We start from the raw sequence: 19,905 nt of genomic DNA on the forward strand, positions 1-19,905 counted from the left end.
CCTTCAATGGGCGGAACGTCATCTGCCGACTATATCGCCAGTGTTACTTCCTCAGTTGTCAGGGCGTTCACTCCGGAGAGTGGGGTCTTCATCCTGAAGTCTTCCAACTCCTGGTAGACAGATGGGGCCTCCCAGACATGGACCTCATGGCGTCTCAACACAATCACAAGGTTCAAGTCATTGGATCACAAACTAGGGATACGCAGGCGGCATTCTTGGACGCTTTGGCAGTCCCGTGGAACTTTTGTCTGCCTTACATAATTCCTCCAGTGTCACTTCTGCCCAGGGTTCTTTGAAAGTTCAAACGAGAAGAGGAAATTTTCATTCTGATCGCTACAGCATGGTCCAGACATCACTGGTTCTCAGACCTACAGGGACTCTCGGCAGATCGTCCCTTTCTGCTTCCTCAGCAACAAGACCTTCTACAGCAGGGCCCTTGCCTGTATCCGGACCTGGCCAGACTGGCATTGATGGCGTGGCTCTTGAAACATCAATAGTAATGACCAAAGGGTTCTCTGAGGCTGTTATCCAGATGATGCTGAAGGACCACAAACTGGCCTCTGCCCGCATTTATTACAGAGTATGGCATTCTTACTTCACCTGGTGTGTAAGAATTATGATGCCTCTAAGTCAGAACTTCCAGAATTCTGGCTTTTCGCCAGAGAGGTTTGGATTTAGGCCTTTGGCTTGCCTCTCTCAAGGTACACATCTCTGCCTTGTTGGTATGGTACCAACGCAAGACTGTCTCCATACCTGATGTACGCACATTCCTTCAGGGCGTGGTACATATTCAGCCTCACTATGTCCCTCCAGTGGCTCCATGGGACCTGTCTATTGTACTGAAGGCTCTTTAAGAGACTCCATTCCAGCCCCTTAAATCAGTAGACCTAAAATGGCTTACGGCCAAGGTCATTTTCTTGCTGTCTATTGCCTCTGTTAGGAGGGTTTCAGACTTAGGAGCATTGTCCTTTTGTCCTCCCTTTTTCATTTTTCACCATGACAAGGCAGTTCTCTGAACTAGGCCTGGTTACCTACCTAAGGTGGTTTCATCATTTCACCTTAACCAAGAGACTTACCATGGTTAACTCTTTTTCCGCGAAGTACATAGGTTCCACAGGGCACCCACCCTGGCGCACCTAAGTTTCTTTTGGTTTGTATGGCATCAGCCACTGGTACCTTCTCCTGTCAGTGAGAATGTGTTCTTACGTGACTAACGTCTTCCTTCTCTCTTGCCTGCTTCCTGCATTGGACCGGTTAACAAAACTGAGCTCACAGTGCTTGGAGGCAGGGTTATATAAGAGGGCTCCAATGCATCCTGGGACAGCTAAAGCTTTAACCTGTTGGTGCCTGAATCCAGATCCATCTCTACACCCCAATGTTTCCCTGTGGAAGCTATGTACTTCGCAGAAAAAAGAGTTAACCATGGTAAGTCTACCATATCTCTTATTTTCAACACGTCCGTGTTCCACTTAGTGTCTGTGTTCCACTGAGGCTCTCCAAAAATGTGACAAGATGGCTCCACATATGTGCAGAAGACCAAATGATTGGTAAAGGATTGATGCATCACTAAAAGAGCCGGATTAAGGGGAGGGCTCTGGGGCTAAGTACCCCTGGGGCCCACGCTGTGAGAGGGACCCCCACCATCCATCGCAGATCGGATCTCTTACCGATCCGATCTGCGACACTGCACTCACCACTGACAGCTTTCAAACAGCTGCCGGCGCTGCAGAGTTTTACAGGGCAGCCGAGCCAAACGAAGGCTCAGCTGTCCAATGATAAGTGAGGCTGCAGCCGGCGGCTCCATGACTGGTTGGAGCACAGCCTGCAGGGAAGAAGGAGGCGGGATCCCGGGCATGCACATTGGCGCGGGTGGAGGTGGATGTACCCGGCAGAGGAGAGAGAAGAACTGATCTCCTCCTGTTATGTGTCCTGCGTGCTTTACTCGTCGCAGTCCGTCTTTGCCAACATCATCGCAAAAGTAAGACAGGCAGCCTGAACTTTTTTTATGTTATTGAAATTTGAAACTAATGTCCTGGGTCATATATATATATATATATATATATATATAACACGAAAAATCCTGCACTCGCATATAGAGTATTCGCAACAGTGGGGTGCTCCTAGTGGGGATCTCCCTCAACGGGTAGACCCACAATATTTAGAAAGAGTCCAACAATGTGGAGGTGCACTCGTCCAATCAAAAGGTCTCCAGCAACTTCAATTTTCACAGTAACTTTATTTCAGTCGATGTCAGGCTTATTGTTGTCGACGTTTCGATCCTCAGTTTAGGATCTTTATCAAGACAAGCTTCCATATATACAAAATAATTTGAAAGCATCACATATTGATTATCAGAAAAATCAATGTGTCGTATTCAGACAGTATCATGGCTGCGCGGCTTATGGTTCAAAAGCCAAATGGAGATTAATGTAGTTACTTAAACTCTCAATCATAGAGCAAATCAGACAACTGAAGTTATCACTCTGGGGATCAAATCTAACCCACAAGACCTCTACAGCCACACCCTTTTGCTCCATGGGAGTTTTCTGTCCTCCCTGAGCTCGCCTTGGGTGTATACGTATATACTCATAAATAAAAAGCAATCTACACACAGAAGGAGTGTCACCGCCATGCAAATAAACAAGGAAATAACTTACTCAATGCATAATTCAAAGCCGATCCTAAGTAGTAGGATCAAATATGACCTAGATGTAGAAATAATGGTCAGGTGGAGGTAATCAATAAAGGCAATCCAACAAACCAATCAATTAACTCACGGCATATGCAAAGGCAGAGACATCTGTCGAGAGGGATGTTCATTCCTCCAGAATTACTACAACAAAACAATATATCATAAAAGTGCAGGTCACAAAATCATACCATTAATATGTTTCAACAGCCAAACACAGGATCATAATCCAAGTTACTCACAGGAGTCTCAGAAAGTCAGCATAGGCACATAAGAGCATCAGGACAGGGCTGTGTTAAGCTCCACTGCCACATGCTCCAATTATACTATTCAGACAGGAAGTGATGTCAGGGCAAGTATAAGACCTAAATCTAACCAAATAACACTACAGCAATAAACTATGCACTACTGAATACAACCACAAACAATATAAATGTGCACCGAGCTGCCCAGAAACTTATAAGCATAAATGAGCACCAGGTGAAGAGATAAATTAATAAATATAACAGGGCGGAAGCAGCCTGCGCTCCATCTGCCGCCGGTGGAAGCCCATGCGTTCCACAAGAGGCTTCCGCCCGCCACAGTGAGCGCCAATGTCAGAGCCATCATGCAAATCTGGGACGGCGGAAGTAGTGTGCATTCCAGCCCATCCGGGGCGGAAACGCCTGCGTTCCACACTCCTCCGTAGCCCACAATCGCCAGTAGTACAACGCATATCATAATGAAACAAACAGGTAAATAGAAAATAGTACACATACAGCCAGTCCACATATATGTATGTATGTGTAATGAATTAAATTTTACCCCTTAGGGCCCCCTTGTTTTAATTCCCCCGGGCCCCCCGAAGCCTTGATCCGGCTCTAATCATGGGGACTGTGCAGCAGTGCTCTCCGTATTTCAGCATTAATAACAGAAATTCTACCTGATTTTGCCTTTTAAAGATATAACATACACCCCTTGGTCTTTTTAGTAGAACTCTTAAACCGAACATGTCAGCCTCGGGAATTTTGGGCACTGAGGCAGTATTCAGCTATTCAACTCTTCATGGAGGAGTGAGGCACAAAATACCTCACGAAATACCTCATACCGTAATCAATACCTCAAGCCGCAATCAATTGCATGAAGTCAATCTTTCCAAGGCATGGTGTTCCTATGGAAGTGTTCACTGACAATGGTCCTCAGTTTTCCAGTGCTGAATTTAGACAATTTGCTGATGAGTGGGAATTTGTCCATACTACGTCAAGTCCCCACTATCCACGCTCAAATGGGTTGGTGGAAAGTTCAGTAAAAACTGTAAAGAGTCTCATGAAAAAAGCTCAAGAAGGTAAAGAAGATTTCTACAAAAGTCTTTTAATCTACCGCAGTACACCTTTACAGAATGGACTTTCTCCTGCACAAATGCTGATGGGAAGGAGGATTAGAGCAAATCTCCCGATACATGATAAACTGCTTAATACACATAACTCAGCGTTGGTCAGACTGAGTAAGGAACGTCAACAGACGAAACAGAAACTGTTCCATGACAGGCGGGCAAAATGCTTATCTGATCTAAAATCGGGTGACCAAGTCCGTCTCAGAGATCACGAGATAGGTATTTGGGTGTAGAAAGGTATTGTGTAAGCACAAGTAGCACCAAGATCTTATACTATACGTACAGAGCGTGGAACGGAAGTAAGAAGAAATCGGGTGGATTTAAGATCTCAACCTAACCATAATGAAGACAACATGACTGAAGAATACCCTTCATCTGACATGTATGATGATCCTGATAATGGTGAACAAACCACGATTCTAAAAAGGTCCAACATGGTCGAGACTGTGTATGAAAGACCCAAAAGGGAAATATGCAGACCTGAGAGACTCATTGAAACGTGTTAGATGATGTTCTTAATATGACATTGTTAATTGTTGCATTGAAGCGTACAGGGCTTATCTTTAAAGAAAAGAGGATGTGATGTTAGTGTATTAGATTGCTTAATCCTGAATCTTCAGTGATGGTCCCTGGGACCAGAGGGATGCTGGGAAGTGGGTGGTCCAGTGTGCAGTGTGTCTGGAGTTGGTGATGGAATAAACAGCACAGCAGTGAACTCACATGTCTGTGTCCTTATGACTGGATTTACAAACATATGAACAAAACAGTTTCAGTGATGACATTAGTATCTAAGGAAAAAATTGGTCGCCTTCTGACTAATTCGATCCAGCCCGCAAAATGGCTGCCTCCAGCAGGTGGAAACCAGAATTTTTTTTTTGTATATTTATGTATACAATTTTCGTGTGTTTTTTAAACTTTTCCTCCAACACAGGTAGAGAAACCACAGGGACAACTGAACGAGAGTATTGCATACGGTATCAGACTGGTCTTCGGATCTACGACCTTCGGAAACGAGATCATAGTAAAATCTACGGAGGTGATGTAAGTACCTTAACCCCTTAATAACAGGGACTGTTATAGCTTCAAATAAAAGAACAGTATAATGAGAAATATTTTGGCATAACCTCCTAACTGTCCCACGGTTGGGGGGGGGGGGCATTTTAAGAGAGGAGAGGGTACATGTGCAGGCTTCATGAGGGCCCTCTCCTCTCTAGTAATGCTTTAGTTTCTGGCTTTGTCCCAGAGTCTACTGTGCATGCAGAGTCTACTGTCTCCAGGAACATGAAGCCCACACCTTGTTCCTAGTGCAAATCACCAGGAAAATGGCCACCGCACCATCTTCATGGTGATTTCTTTCTGCAGTGCTGGTCACTGTGGAACTCTGGAGTAATAAGTATAATTTTATGGGTGCAAGGTGTGTGATGTGGCGCCCCCTTTCACCTAGCACTCATTATAGATACGCCAAATGGGGGGAAGTTGGGAGTGCCCCTCTCACTAACTGCTCTGCTTAACCAAGCAGTGGTGAAAAGATTATGTGCACATGCACACAGCTTCTGTTCTGTGGACAGGGGTCTGGAGCCAGGTCAGCAGCTACCGGGTCACAGTGATGAAAAATCAAGCATGTCTCGCAGGATGTCTTTTCCTGGGAAACAACTACCCTATCTAGATGCCCTACGCTCTTTTTGGAGGGGAAAATTGGGAGATATGTCCTATGGTCACAGTGGTGGTGGGTAAACTGTACTATATTAACTGAGTTTTAGTTATATATTAGAGAAATATTGTTTATTTTGAAAAATCACTCAGAAGTTGCCTACTGCCTGGTGTCATAATCATATGAACGACTCTCCTACATTCCATGCCACTGCATACAATGAGTAAAGAATCTGTCCAACATGCCACAACAATAGAAGCCATTGCCAAACATAACAAGAGGTGCTACCATGCTGACACTTGCAGTTCCACACAGAAAAAAAATAAAATGCAGATGCACACTCCACAGTACTAAACACTGCTAATCTGAATAATTTTAATAATCCCTGCAGTGTAACATAAAGTAAAATTGAGGTGCTTATCATAATTATTGGCCAAAAACATGGGCCCACCAACCGTGACCAGGTGTCTTCATCTGGTTGTCACTAACACTAAAGTTCAAGTCCAGGGCATGAGACTCCCCAAGTCAGCATAGGCCAGCAGCCCCAAGGCATCACACTAGTGAGAGGTTAAAGTGTTAATAGGTGTTACACAGAGGTTAAAGTGGGCCGGAATGGGACAGAATTGCGTTCTGTCACTTCTAATTGAAGGCAGAACCAGTTCCACCTCCGCCCGGCCACTAGCATCAGATCCCAGCTGCAGTGCATTCTAAAGCTGGGGGCAGCCAACAGCCAATCCCAGCTTGCGGACCGACCGGCTGCCAATTAAAAGAAAGTTTTTTTAAACTGGCATGAGCCAATCACAGCTTGTTGACCGCCAGCTTCTCATTGGCAGCTTCTCATTGGCTGGCAGCCCGAGAGCGGTGATTGGCGCGCAATCAGTGTCAGATTCAAAGAGCGGCATCATCTTTTGATTGGAAGCTGTTACAGGTGGGTTAAGTTCGAGGAGACCCAGATGGGTGCATTCCCAGAAAAGTACTTCAACACATAACTTGAATATATAAATATGAATTTATTGTATACTTAGCTAAAGTTATTGATCAATTCAGCAGATGTTCACTACAGCAATCACATCAGCAAACTCAGGAGCCCGCCCTCTGCGTCTAGAGGCTGAGTTATATTCAGATCATCCTGGCACTTCCTGCAGTCAATGTTCATCCAGGCAGATCAAGGATTATTTAACATTGACAATTTCTATCTTATATAGGCTGGAAACTTCTGAAAAAGCAATTTCATGGGTACAAGGGTCAAATTAGGAAATATACATAAATGCTAAGAAACAGTAGGGGTCACTGTTAGCTCAATTTTGAGTGTTAGAAATAACATTAATTCAATGTTTAACATAGATTATATAGATGAACACACAAGGTGATACCCATTGTCCCAAGATGAAGACGCAAACATTTCAATGTTGACATATGTCCAACTCCAAACACTTCTCTTGTTTGGTCTCATATAACCGGAAAATGCACTTTGCCCTTGCTTGTAAAATATACCTGTGTCAGTAATACGGACACACACAGAAACATACAGTATCAGTTTGTAATATATATGCATGCAGCCAAATCTCTCCCGGGATCTATTCTGTGAGACCTATTGAGGAAGCCACACCACTTATACTTTTGAGATTGTTAAACCAGCTATATAATTCTTGAATTTCGTTGTACGTTGGTCAACATCCGAATCAGAAATAGTCTTGAATTTAAAATTGGACACCACACTTTAGGTAGTTTGCAAAAATGCCGACATATGGTTGTCAGCACTCCTAAGAGATTATAACCAATAGTATTCCTAGGTGACCCTGTAAGGATTTACGCCCAATTAGTTTTAAGGTAGTTTATACAAAACACCATTATCCAACCGATTACACATTTAAGAAGGAATACCTCTTAAGCTCTAATTAGGAGCCCTGATATAAGAGCTTCATCCACTAAGTCCAGATATAGGAGATTCTGAATAATCGTACATTAGAGGTTATGATCCTTTATATTAATTCATCATGAGCAAATTAGCCTTTTCCTATATTCGTTACCCCTGATGAAGTCGATAAGACGAAACGCGTTGGGTTTGTCAGTCAGAGAATCACAACCTAGTCTGTAAAGATACTCCCTGTCGAGCTTGCACCTTGCAAAAGGTGAGGGGATATCTAGATTCCACCTTACAAACGTGTTGGCTGTGTACTCTTTTAGTTGCATTTTATTGACACAATTTTATACTTTGAACTGTGTATACGTTATTAAAATAACTTTTTACTAATTGGCCTGTTGGCCTCTTGTTTGGGTGACTATTTGGTGAGGGGTGTCTGTTACAGGTCCCCAGATTTAAATACCCTCCAGTCTACATTCCGACGAAAATAACGCTGGAAGAACTGTGTAATTACATTCCACTTTAGCGCACTTGGGAATTTGTGTTTATTCTTGTATGCTTTTGAGATCTTCCAACAAAGATCTCTCCCATGGTGCCGCTTCTAGGTTGGCGCGAGATAAAGATACTACTGTGTTTTTTTATATATATAAATATATATATATATATATATATATATTTATTTATTTACCTTGTATTAAAAAAAAAAGGATTTTAATTACCTACCGGTAAATCCTTTTCTCGTAGTCCGGAGAGGATGCTGGAGTCCATATTAGTACCATGGGGTATAGATGGGTCCACCAGGAGCCATGGGCACTTCAAGAATTTGATAGTGTGGGCTGGCTCCTCCCTCTATGCCCCTCCCACCAGACTCAGTATAGAAACTGTGCCCGAGGAGATGGACAACTTCGATAGAAGGAACATACACAGAAAGTGGTGAGATTCGCACCAGCTCACACACAAGGCAGACCAAGCTAACCAGCTTGAACACTCAGCAACAGCTGAACAACAGTACTTAACCAAGTAACAACACAGTACTAAACCAAGAACAAAGCAGTACTGAACCAAGTAACCACTGCAGGATAACAAACCACTGCAGGATAACAAAGCACTACGGACTACGAGAAAAGGGTTTACCATTAGGTAATTAAAATCCTATTTTCTCTTACATCCTGGAGGATTCTGGGGTCCACATTAGTACCATGGGGATGTACCAAAGCTCCCAGAATGGGAGGGAGAGCGCAGAGGCTCCTGCAGAACTGATTGACCAAACTTTAGGTCCTCAGAGACCAAAGTATCAAACTTGTAGAACTTAGCAAACGTGTTAGACCCCGACCAAGTAGCCGCTCGGCAAAGTTGGAAAGCCAAGACACCCTGGGCAGCTGCCCAGGAGGAACCCACCTTACGAGTAGAGTGGGCCTTAACCGATTTTGGACACAACAATCCTGCCGTAGTATATGCATGCTGGATAGTGAACCTGAGCCAGTGAGAAATCGTCTGCTTAGAAGCAGGACACCCAAGTTTCTTGGGATCATACAGGACAAACAGATAGTCTGACTTTCTGTGACGAGCAGTTCTCGTCACATAGATCTTCAGAGCCCTTACAACATCCAAGGACTTTGATGGAATTGAGGAGTCAGTAGCCACTGGCACCACAATAGGTTGGTTGATATGAAAAACTGACACAACCTTTGGAAGAAACTGCTGACATGTCCTGAGCTCAGCTCTATCTTCATGGAAAATTAAGTAGGGACTTTTACAAGACAAAGCCCCCAATTCCGACACATGTCTAGCAGAAGCTAAGGCCAACAATGTGACAGCCTTCCATGTGAGAAACTTGACCTCAACCTCCTGTAAAGGCTCAAACCAATCCGATTGCAGGAACTGCAACACCACGTTAAGATCCCAGAGTGCCGTAGGAGGCACAGGGGGAGGCTGAATGTGCAGAACCCCCTTCAAGAAAGTCTGAACCTCTGGGAGGGAAGCCAGTTGTTTCTGGAAGAAAATGGATAAAGCCAAAATTTGGACCTTTATGGAACCCTAACGCAGGCCCATATCCACCCCTGCTTGCAGGAAGAGGAGAAACCGTCCAAGTTGAAACTCCACCACAGGAAACTTCTTGGATTTACACCAAGACACATACTTTTTCCAAATGCGATGGTAATGTTTAGACGTTACCCCTTTCCGAGCCTGTATCAGGGTAGGAATAACCTTGTTCAGAATGCCCTTCCAAGCTAAGATCTGTCGTTCAACCTCCATGCCGTCAAATGTAGCCATGGTAAGTCTTGATAAGCGAACAGCCCCTGTTGCAGAAGGTCCTTCCGAAGAGGAAGAGGCTTCGGATCTTCCAGTAGTAATTCCAGAAGATCTGCGTACCATGCCCTTCTTGGCCAGTCCGGAGCAATGAGGATCGCCTAAACTCTTGTTCTCTTTATGAGTTTTAGAATCCTTGTAATGAGTGGAAGTGGAGGAAACACGTACACTGACTGGAACACCCACGGAGTCACCAGGGAGTCCGCTGCCACTGCTTGTGGGGCTCTCGACCTGGAACAGTACCTCCGAAGCTTCTTGTTGAGACGGGAGGCCATCATGTCTATTTGAGGTACGTCCCAAAGACTTGCCACCTCTGTGAACACCTCCGGATGGAGGCCCACTCTCCTGGATGGAGATCGTGCCTGCTGAGGAAGTCCGCTTCCCAGTTGTCCACTCCCGGAATGAAGATTGCTGATAGCACCACCACGTGCCTTTCTACCCAGAGGAGGATTCTTGTCACCTCTGCCATGGCAGCTCTGCTCTTTGTTCCGCCCTGTTGGTTTATGTAGGCCATCATCATTACATTGTCTGACTGCACTTGAATGGCCTGATCTTGCAGAAGGTGTGCCGCTTGTAGAAGACTGTTGTACACGGCTCTTAGTTCCAGGATGTTTATTGGAAGAATGGATTCCAGACTTGACCACCTTCCTTGGAAGGTTTCCCCTCGGGTGACTGCGCCCCAACCTCTGAGACTTGCATCCATGGTTAAAAGGATCCAGTTCTGAACCCCGAACCTGCGGCCCTCTAGAAGGTGAGGCAGTTGTAGCCACTATAGGAGTGAGATCCTGGACTTCGGTGACAGACGTATCCTCTGGTGCATGTGTAGGTGAGATCCCGACCACTTGTCTAGGAGATCCAGTTGGAAGGACCGTGCATGAAATCTTCCATACTGTAGAGCCTCATAGGAGGCAACCATCTTCCCCAGAAGGCGAATGCGCTGATGGACCTATATCCGGGAAGGCTTCAAGACATCCCGGACCATTGATTGTATCACCAACGCTTTCTCCACCGGTAGAAACACCCTCTGCACTGGCGTGTCGAGGATCATCCCTAGGAAAGACAATAGCCTTGTTGGCTCCAAATGTGACTTTAAAAGATTCAGGATCCACCAATGATCCCTGAGCATTCGAGTCGTGAGAGCAATTCACTGCAACAACTTCTCCCTGGAGGACGCCTTTATCAGCAGATCGTCCAGGTATGGAATAATATTCACTCCCTGCCTGCGGAGGAGAATCATTATCTCTGCCATTACCTTGGTGAAGACCCTCGGTGCCGTGGAGAGGCTGAATGGCAGTGCCTGGAACTGATAGTGACAGTCCAACAGCGCAAATCTGAGATAAGCCTGGTGTGCGGCCAAATCGGAATGTGGAGGTACGCATCCTTGATATCCAGGGATACCAAAAACTCTCCCTCCTCCAGACCTGAGATCACCGCTCTCAGAGATTCCATTTTGAACTTGAAGTCCCTCAGATAAGGGTTTAACGACTTCAGCTTTAAAATTGGTCTGACCGAACCATCCGGTTTCGGTACCACATATACGTTTGAATAGTAACCCTTGTTTTCCAGATGAGGCGGCACTGGAACAATGACAACTGACTGTTCCAATTTTTGAATGGCTTCCTGTAGGAAAGCTCTTTCAGTCAGCAAAGCTGGTAAGCCTGATTTGAAGAATCTGTGAGGTGGGAGTTCCTGAAACTCCAGTCTGTACCCTTGGGACACAATATCCTGTACCCAGGGATCCAGGCCGGATGACACCCAGATGTGACTGAAACATCTGAATCTCGCTCCCACCTGCTCGTTCTCCGGGCTATGAGGTCCACCGTCATGCTGAGGATTTTGAGGAAACAGAGGCAGGGTTCTGTTCCACGGAACCTGCGGGTGCAGGTTTTTTGGATTTTGCTCGACCACCTCTGAAGAAAGTGGCAGGAGGCTTGGACATTTTAGCTTTCGCGGTCCGAAAGGGCTGCATTGTGGATGTAGAAAAAGGTTTATTCGTTGTCTGAGTGGCTGAGGGAAGAAAGTTTGACTTACCAGCGGTTGCCGCGGAGATCCATGTGTCAGGTCTGTAGTTTTGTTTGTTCCCGGAGGGAGCACTAGTGGGTCAGTGTAGGTGTGATATATGAAACGAGGAGGCTGAAGAAAAGTCCTGCGCATGTGCGCTTGATACTTATTATCTCACAGGGGTCACAGAGCAAATGAACAAACAGATTAAATGAAACAAATGATGGTGGACTTGGAAGTCAGCAACAACAGGAATGGAGTATGAATGGTAACTGGTATAACTGATGACAGGAATAAATTAATGATAACTTAATCCGATGAAATGAATATTCAAAAAGTCACTGATAACAGAATGAGGAATAAAGTTGAACTTGAAGCTTGATATAAACGGTAATGACAAATAATGAAATTAGATAATGCAGATAGAACTCCGGTAAATGAATAAAAAGCACACAGTCTCTGTAGCAGGACAGGTTCTTTAAGTCAAGCAAGGCCTAAGCAGGAGACAGTCCCAACACAGCAAGTTGTTAAGTGCTGAATGCAATGCACAGTGTGGAATGCTGGTAATCAGGTGCACAGGCTGAGAAATGAGAAAACACCTGAGGAAAGTCTCTTACTGCAAGTAGTTGTAGCAGACTGTGGCTGGAGTTCGTAGCAAGCTGGAATACTGAAGACTGGAGATGAAATGACGGAATGACAACAGGGAATCCACTGGAGACAGGAACGCAGGAACTAGGAGAACTTGTACACCGAATGTGACTCGTTGTCCGAGGCGATGAGACTGAGCCACAGACTAGAACTTATACCCCTTGCTCTGCGGTGATTGGATGCTGAGCTCTGTGTGCAAACACCTCACCGGATTGGATGTCCAGATCAGCTGAGTGCAGGTGTCATGGCGGCGCCCATACTTGACAGACGCCGGCACACAGAGAGGCACACACTGGATGCGGTTCAGGGGTACTTAGCGACATTGAACATGACGCTCGCGGACAGTGCATTCACACAGCCGCGACTGGGGCCGTGACCTCCGGAGGCCTGCACGCCAGCGCGCTGGTAAGTGAGATGCTGCTGAACGCCGATTCCTGACACCATGCATCCAATGCTTCCCCAAATAAAGCCTGACCTGTGAAGGGTAGGTTACATAGAAACATAGAAACATAGAATGTGACGGCAGATAAGAACCACTTGGCCCATCTAGTCTGCCCCCTTTTTTTTTAACATTATTTTTATCTCTAACCTTATTTGAACCTTATTTCTTTGTAAGGATATCCTTATGTCTATCCCATGCATGTTTAAATTGCTCTACTGTCTTAGCCTCTACCACCTCTGATGGGAGGCTATTCCACTTGTCCACTACCCTTTCTGTGAAGTAATTTTTCCTCAAATTTCCCCTGAACCCCCCCCCCCCCCCCCTCCAGTCTCAGTGCATGTCCTCGTGTCCTATTGCTTCTCTTCATTTGGAGAATGTTTCCCTCCTGGACTTTGTTAAAACCCTTGATATATTTGAAAGTTTCTGTCATGTCCCCCCTTTCCCTTCTCTATAGTGTATACATATTGAGATTTCTTAGTCATTCTGGGTAAGTTGTGTGATGTAGGCCATGCACCATTTTAGTTGCCCTACTTTGTACAGTTTCTAATGTATTAATATCCTTTTGAAGATGTGGCCTCCAGAACTGAACACAGTATTCTAGATGAGGCCGTACCAATAACCTATACAGTGGCATTATTACTTCTTTCTTTCTGCTGCTGATTCCTCTCCCAATGCAGCCAAGCATCTGACTAGCCTTCCTCATTGCTTTGTTACATTGCTTACCTGCCTTTAAGTCACCTGAAATAGTGACTCCTAGATCCCTTTCCTCCTCAGTAGTTTCCAGTATAGTGCCATTAATACTATATTTAGTCTTTGGATTTTTGAGACCCAAGTGCATGATTTTGCATTTTTTAGCATTACACTGTAATTTCCACCCTCTTGACCATTCCTCTAGTCTACCTAGATCCTCAATCATTTGTTATATCCCACCTGGTGTGTCTACCCTGTTGCATACCTTTGTGTAATCTGCAAAAAGGCATACTTTCCCTTTAATGCCATTTGCAATGTCACCAATAAAGATATTAAAAAGCACTGGTCCAAGTACAGATCCCTGGGGTACTCCACTGGTAACATTTCCCTTCTGTGAATGCACTCCATTTACCACAACTCTCTGTTTTCTATCCTTAAACCAAGATCTTATCCATTCAATAATCCTAATATCCAATCCCAAACTTTCAAGTTTATTTAGCAGTCTGCGATGTGGAACAGTGTCAAAAGCCTTACTAAAGTCTAGATAAGCTATATCCACGGCTCCACCTTTATCCATCACTTTAGTCACAGTCAAAAAAGTCAATAAAATGTGTTTGACATGATCTCCCCCCAGTGAATCCATGCTGTTTGAGATCCTGTAAATTGAAGGATTTGAGATAATCTACAACTCTTTCTTTTAAGAATATTTCCATCAATTTCCCTACTACTGATGTAAGACTCACTGGTCTGTAGTTGTTTGCCTCTTCCTTGCTTCCACTTTTGTGCAGTGGGACTACGTTTGCTCTTTTTCAGTCATCTGGAATTACTCCTGTAGCTAATAACTGGTTGAATAATTCTGTCAATGGTGCTACCAGCACCTCTTTAAGTTCTTTTATTATCCTTGGATGTATCCCATCTGGCCCCATAAATTTGTCCACTTTCAGCTTTGAGACTTCTCCTCTGTAAATGTACTTGTTTCATTTTCCTGAATATCCCTGCAACTTAACTGTGGCTACTTCCCCTCTCTTTCAGTAGTAAATACTGAGCAAACATAATTAAGATGATCTGTTATTACTAGTGATGAGCGGATTCGGTTTTACTCGGTTTTACTCGGTTCTCAAAACGGCATCTTATTGGCTATCCAAAACACGTGACATCCGTGAGCCAATAAGATGCCATTTTGAGAACCAAGTGAAACCGAATCCGCTCATCACTAGTTATTACATTGTCTCCCTCAACAAGACTCCAAGTCTCTGTCTTTAGTTTTATTATTCCGCCTTTTGTTTTTCTCCTTTTGCTTATATAAGTAAAAAAAAAGTTTTGCCTCCTTTACCCACTGACTTGGCCATTTTCTCCTCAGCTTGTGCCTTTGCACATCTGATTACCTTCTTAGTCTCCTTCTGTCTAACAAGATATATCTCTTTGTCTTCATTATTTTGTGTCTGCTTATATTTCCTAAAAGCCATCTATTTTGCTTTCACAATATTTCTCCACACTTCTCCTGGATTCCGCGTCTGCTGACCATTGGCGCAGCAAGAGTCCCCTGCGTGCAGATACAGCCATGGAAGACGTCCTTGCATTCAGATGACCCAGGTCCTTCATGGCCTCCACCATGAAACCTGCGGAATCCTGTATGTTATGTAAAAACAATTCAACGTCACTTCTATCCATAGAATCTTATTCCTCTAGTAATGTGCATGACCACTTTACTATGGCCTTAGAAATACATGCACAGGCAATAGTGGGCCTTAGCGCCTCGACAGAAGCACTGTATATGGATTTGAGCATAGTCTCAATCTTGCGGTCTGCCGGCTCTTTCAAAGCAGTAGACCCAGGGACAGGTAACACCACCTTTTTAGATAGTCAAGATACAGAAGTGTCAACCATAGGTGGGTTTTCCCACTTTTTCCTATCGTCCTCAGGGAAAGGAAAGGCAACGAGAACCCTTTTCGGAATCTGGAATTTTTTCTCTGGGTTTTCCCAGGATTTCTCAAATAATGCGTTTAATTCTTTAGACGCAGGGAAGGTCAGGGAGGCTTTCTTATTGTCAGTAAAGTAAGCCTCCTCAACCTGCTCAGGTGGTTTGTCAGCAATGTGTAACACATTCCTAATGGCCTCAATCATGAGCTGCACCCCCTTTGCAAGGGAAGCCTCACCCACCCCACATATCCACATCACTGTCTGCCCTGTCAGAGTCGGTATCCGTGTCGACCTGCATAATATGGGCAAGCGCACGTTTCTTAGGGTATATACTAGGGGACGTTGAGGTAGTGGGGACAGAACCAGACAAAACCTCCACAGATTTCTTTAAAACCTGTGTTTCAGTCTCAGTATGCACTATCCTAGAAGAAATCTGGGATATTATTCCCTTAATAGAAGCCACCCACTGGGGTTCAGGTTCGGAAGGCTGAGACGTAATATTACATTCCTGAATACATGGAATGGATTACTCTGGTGAAGATTCACACTCTCCAGCACAAGACACAGAGTCCCTGGACATAATAATGTGAGATTTGCATACACACACACACACACACACACACACACACACACACACACACACACACACACACACACACACACACACACACACACGAAAATGTCAGACACAGGGGTACATTTACTAAGATTCGTATTTTCCAGAATCATGTCCAAGTTCAATCACGAATGACATCGACAGTGTAAAATTGCAACTTTTTGAATTGATTACGATGGATTTACTAAGCTGTCGTATTCGGGTTTTTCTTTTCTTCCGATGTCGATGTCATTCGTGGTTTTTTACCTATTTTTACGGCAGTGATTAGCAAAACACTGCCGACTTTTTTTACAATCAATCTCGGCCGGATCTGTGTGATCCGTGCTGGGGTTTATTTTTTTATTTTTTTTTAAATTAAACACTGTAAAATAATAATAAAAAATGCGTGGGGTCCCCCCTCCTAAGCATAACCAGCCTCGGGCTCTTTGAGCCGATCCTGGTTGCAAAAATATGGGGAAAAAAATGACAGGGGTTCCCCCATATTTAAGCAACCAGCATCGGGCTCTGCGCCTGGTCCTGGTCCCAAAAATACGGGGGACAAAAAGAGTAGGGGTCCCCCGTATTTTTAAAACCAGCACCGGGCTCCACTAGCTGGACAGATAATGCCACAGCCGGGGGTCACTTTTATATAGTGCCCTGCGGCCGTGGCATCAAAAATCCAACTAGTCACCCCTGGCCGGGGTACCCTGGGGGAGTGGGGACCCCTTCAATCAAGGGGTCCCCCCCCCCCAGCCACCCAAGGGCCAGGGGTGAAGCCCGAGGCTGTCCCCCCCCATCCAATGGGCTGCGGATGGGGAGGCTGATAGCCTTTGTTGTAAAAGAAAAGATATTGTTTTTAGTAGCAGTACTACAAGGCCCAGCAAGCCTCCCCCGCATGCTGACTTGGAGAACCACAAGTACCAGCATGCGACGGAAAAACGGGCCCGCTGGTACCTGTAGTACTACTACTAAAAAAATACCCAAAAAAAGACAAGACACACACACCGTGAAAGTATAATTTTATTACATACATACACACATACATACATACATACTTACCTTATGTTCCCACGCAGGTCGGTCCTCTTCTCCAGTAGAATCCAAGGGGTACCTGTTGAAGAAATTATACTCACGAGATCCAGGGGTCCAGGTTCCTCGGGAAATCCAGGGGTAATCCACGTACTTGCATAAAATAAGAAAACGGAAAGCCGAGACACGAACTGAAAGGGGCCCCATGTTTTCACATGGGACTCCTTTCCACGAATGCCAGAAACCCACTCTGACTGATGTCTAAGTGGGTTTCTTCAGCCAATCAGGGAGTGCCACGTTGTAGCACTCTCCTGATCAGCTGTGTGCTCCTGTCCTCACTGACAGGCGGCACACGGCAGTGTTACAATGTAGCGCCTATGCGCTACATTGTAACCAATGATGGGAACTTTCTGCCCTGCGGTTGACCTAAAGTGACGTCACCGCTGAGCAGAAAGTTCCCAGCATTGGTTACAATGTAGCGCATAGGCGCTACATTGTAACACTGCCGTGTGCTGCCTGTCAGTGAGGACAAGAGCACACAGCTGATCAGGAGGGTGCCACAACGTGGTGCTCCCTGATTGGCTGCAGAAACCCACTTAGACAGAAGTCAAAGTGGGTTTCTGGCATTCGTGGAAAGGTGACCCATGTGCAAACATGGGTCCCCTTTCAGTTCGTGGTCGGGACACCGTTTTTTTTTTTTTTTCAAGTACGTGGATTAACCCTGGATTTGCCGAGGAGCCTGGACCCCTGGATCTCGTGAGTATAATTTCTTCAACAGGTACCCCTTGGATTCTACTGGAGAAGAGGACCGACCTGCGTGGGAACTTAAGGTAAGTATGTATGTATGTGTGTATGTATGTAATAAAATTATACTTTCACGGTGTGTGTGTCTTGTCTTTTTTTGGGTATTTTTTTAGTAGTAGTACTACAGGTACCAGCGGGCCCGTTTTTCCGTCGCATGCTGGTACTTGTGGTTCTCCAAGTACCAGCATGCGGGGGAGGCTTGCTGGGCCTTGTAGTACTGCTACTAAAAACAATATCTTTTCTTTTACAACAAAGGCTATCAGCCTCCCCATCCGCAGCCCATTGGATGGGGGGGGACAGCCTCGGGCTTCACCCCTGGCCCTTGGGTGGCTGGGGGGGGGGACCCCTTGATTGAAGGGGTCCCCACTCCCCCAGGGTACCCCGGCCAGGGGTGACTAGTTGGATTTTTGATGCCACGGCCGCAGGGCACTATATAAAAGTGACCCCCGGCTGTGGCATTATCTGTCCAGCTAGTGGAGCCCGGTGCTGGTTTTAAAAATACGGGGGACCCCTACTCTTTTTGTCCCCCGTATTTTTGGGACCAGGACCAGGCGCAGAGCCCGATGCTGGTTGCTTAAATATGGGGGAACCCCTGTCATTTTTTTTCCCATATTTCTGCAACCAGGATCGGCTCAAAGAGCCCGAGGCTGGTTATGCTTAGGAGGGGGGACCCCACGCAATTTTTTTTTTAAAAATAAGCACTTTCCCACCCCTTCCCACTGATATACATGCACGGATCTCATGGATCCGTGCATGCCTATCCAATCACGAATAAAAAAAGCAGGTCTGTTTTTTTTTAGCACTTTTTTACGAGTTGTAATTTTTCACGGCAGTGTTTGTTCTTTTTTTGCTTTGCACTTCTTAGTAAATGACCGAGATTCATACTTAAACAGCCGCGTTTTGACCGATGGTGTATTCATTCGTAATTTTTTACCTGAACTTGCAAAAAATTACGAATGCCCTCATCACTGCCGTGATTAGTGCTTAGTAAATTACCGAGATGACACTTTGATGAAAAAACGGCATCTCGGTCAAAATCGGAAGCTTAGTAAATTTCCCCCACAGAGTTAATGGAGCCAGCACCCACACAGCGCCCCAGTAGACAGTTATAGAATAAATGTCTGGCATTGACTGTGTACCCTTAATATACTACACAGTTATAAATACACTCCACCCCCCCTTCTATAACCCCCTGGTACCGCACAGGATAGCTGGAGTTATGTGGAGGGTCAGCGTTCCCTGTCAGCGTCTCAGTGTGATGTTCTGCAGATAGAAAATGGTGCTGGAGAGCTGCTGGATCCACTCTGAGGAGAAACTCTGCCTCCGAAAATGGCGCGTCTTCCTGCACTTTACATTCTTTATACTGGCCTGAGGTATAATTTCTAGTAGCAGTGCAGTGACCCTGATAGATGCAGTGACCAGTGTAAGGGTATTGCGCTGGCCCAGCGTGCCCCTCAGAGTGCCACACCGCAATACCGATGAGCCTCCGGAGCGCAGCTTCAGTACTGCACTCCCACCCTGTTGCCGCCATTCACACTGGCTCCCCGCTTGTCGGGCTGCCGGTGTTCTACTCACCACCGCGATCTTCTGGCTCTGTTAGGGGGTGGCGGCATGTTGCGGGAGTGAGCGGTCTTCTCGGGGGCTAACGATCATCACCTTCAGGACCTTAATGTCCTGTCAGCGGAGATAGTGGCCATTAACCTCAGAGCGTTGGACACTACTCCCCTCCCCTAAGTCCCACGGAGCAGGGAGGCTGTTGCCGGCAGCCTCCCTGTGCAGAACTCTAATAAAATAATAAAACTAGAAAAACTCCTATGGAGCTCCCCTAGCTGTGACCGGCTCCACCGGGCACATTTTCTAAACTGAGTCTGGAGGGAGGGGCATAGAGGG

The 19,905-nt window shown here is 45.5% G+C and overlaps 1 protein-coding gene across 1 annotated transcript in view; it reads left to right on the plus strand.

Annotated features, from left to right (window-relative positions):
• The first annotated feature begins 499 nt into the window (after positions 1-499).
• Positions 500-19,905, plus strand: part of LOC134934146 (uncharacterized) — a 99,970-nt gene continuing 80,564 nt past the window's right edge. Inside the window, exons 1-2 of the mRNA XM_063929645.1 lie at positions 500-701; positions 4,993-5,102. Of these exons, the coding sequence (XP_063785715.1) occupies positions 500-701; positions 4,993-5,102 (312 nt within the window). The remainder of the gene's footprint in view (positions 702-4,992; positions 5,103-19,905) is intronic.

Source organism: Pseudophryne corroboree, chromosome 6 (genome assembly GCF_028390025.1).
Source record: "Pseudophryne corroboree isolate aPseCor3 chromosome 6, aPseCor3.hap2, whole genome shotgun sequence".
NCBI classification, from domain to species: Eukaryota; Metazoa; Chordata; class Amphibia; order Anura; family Myobatrachidae; genus Pseudophryne; species Pseudophryne corroboree.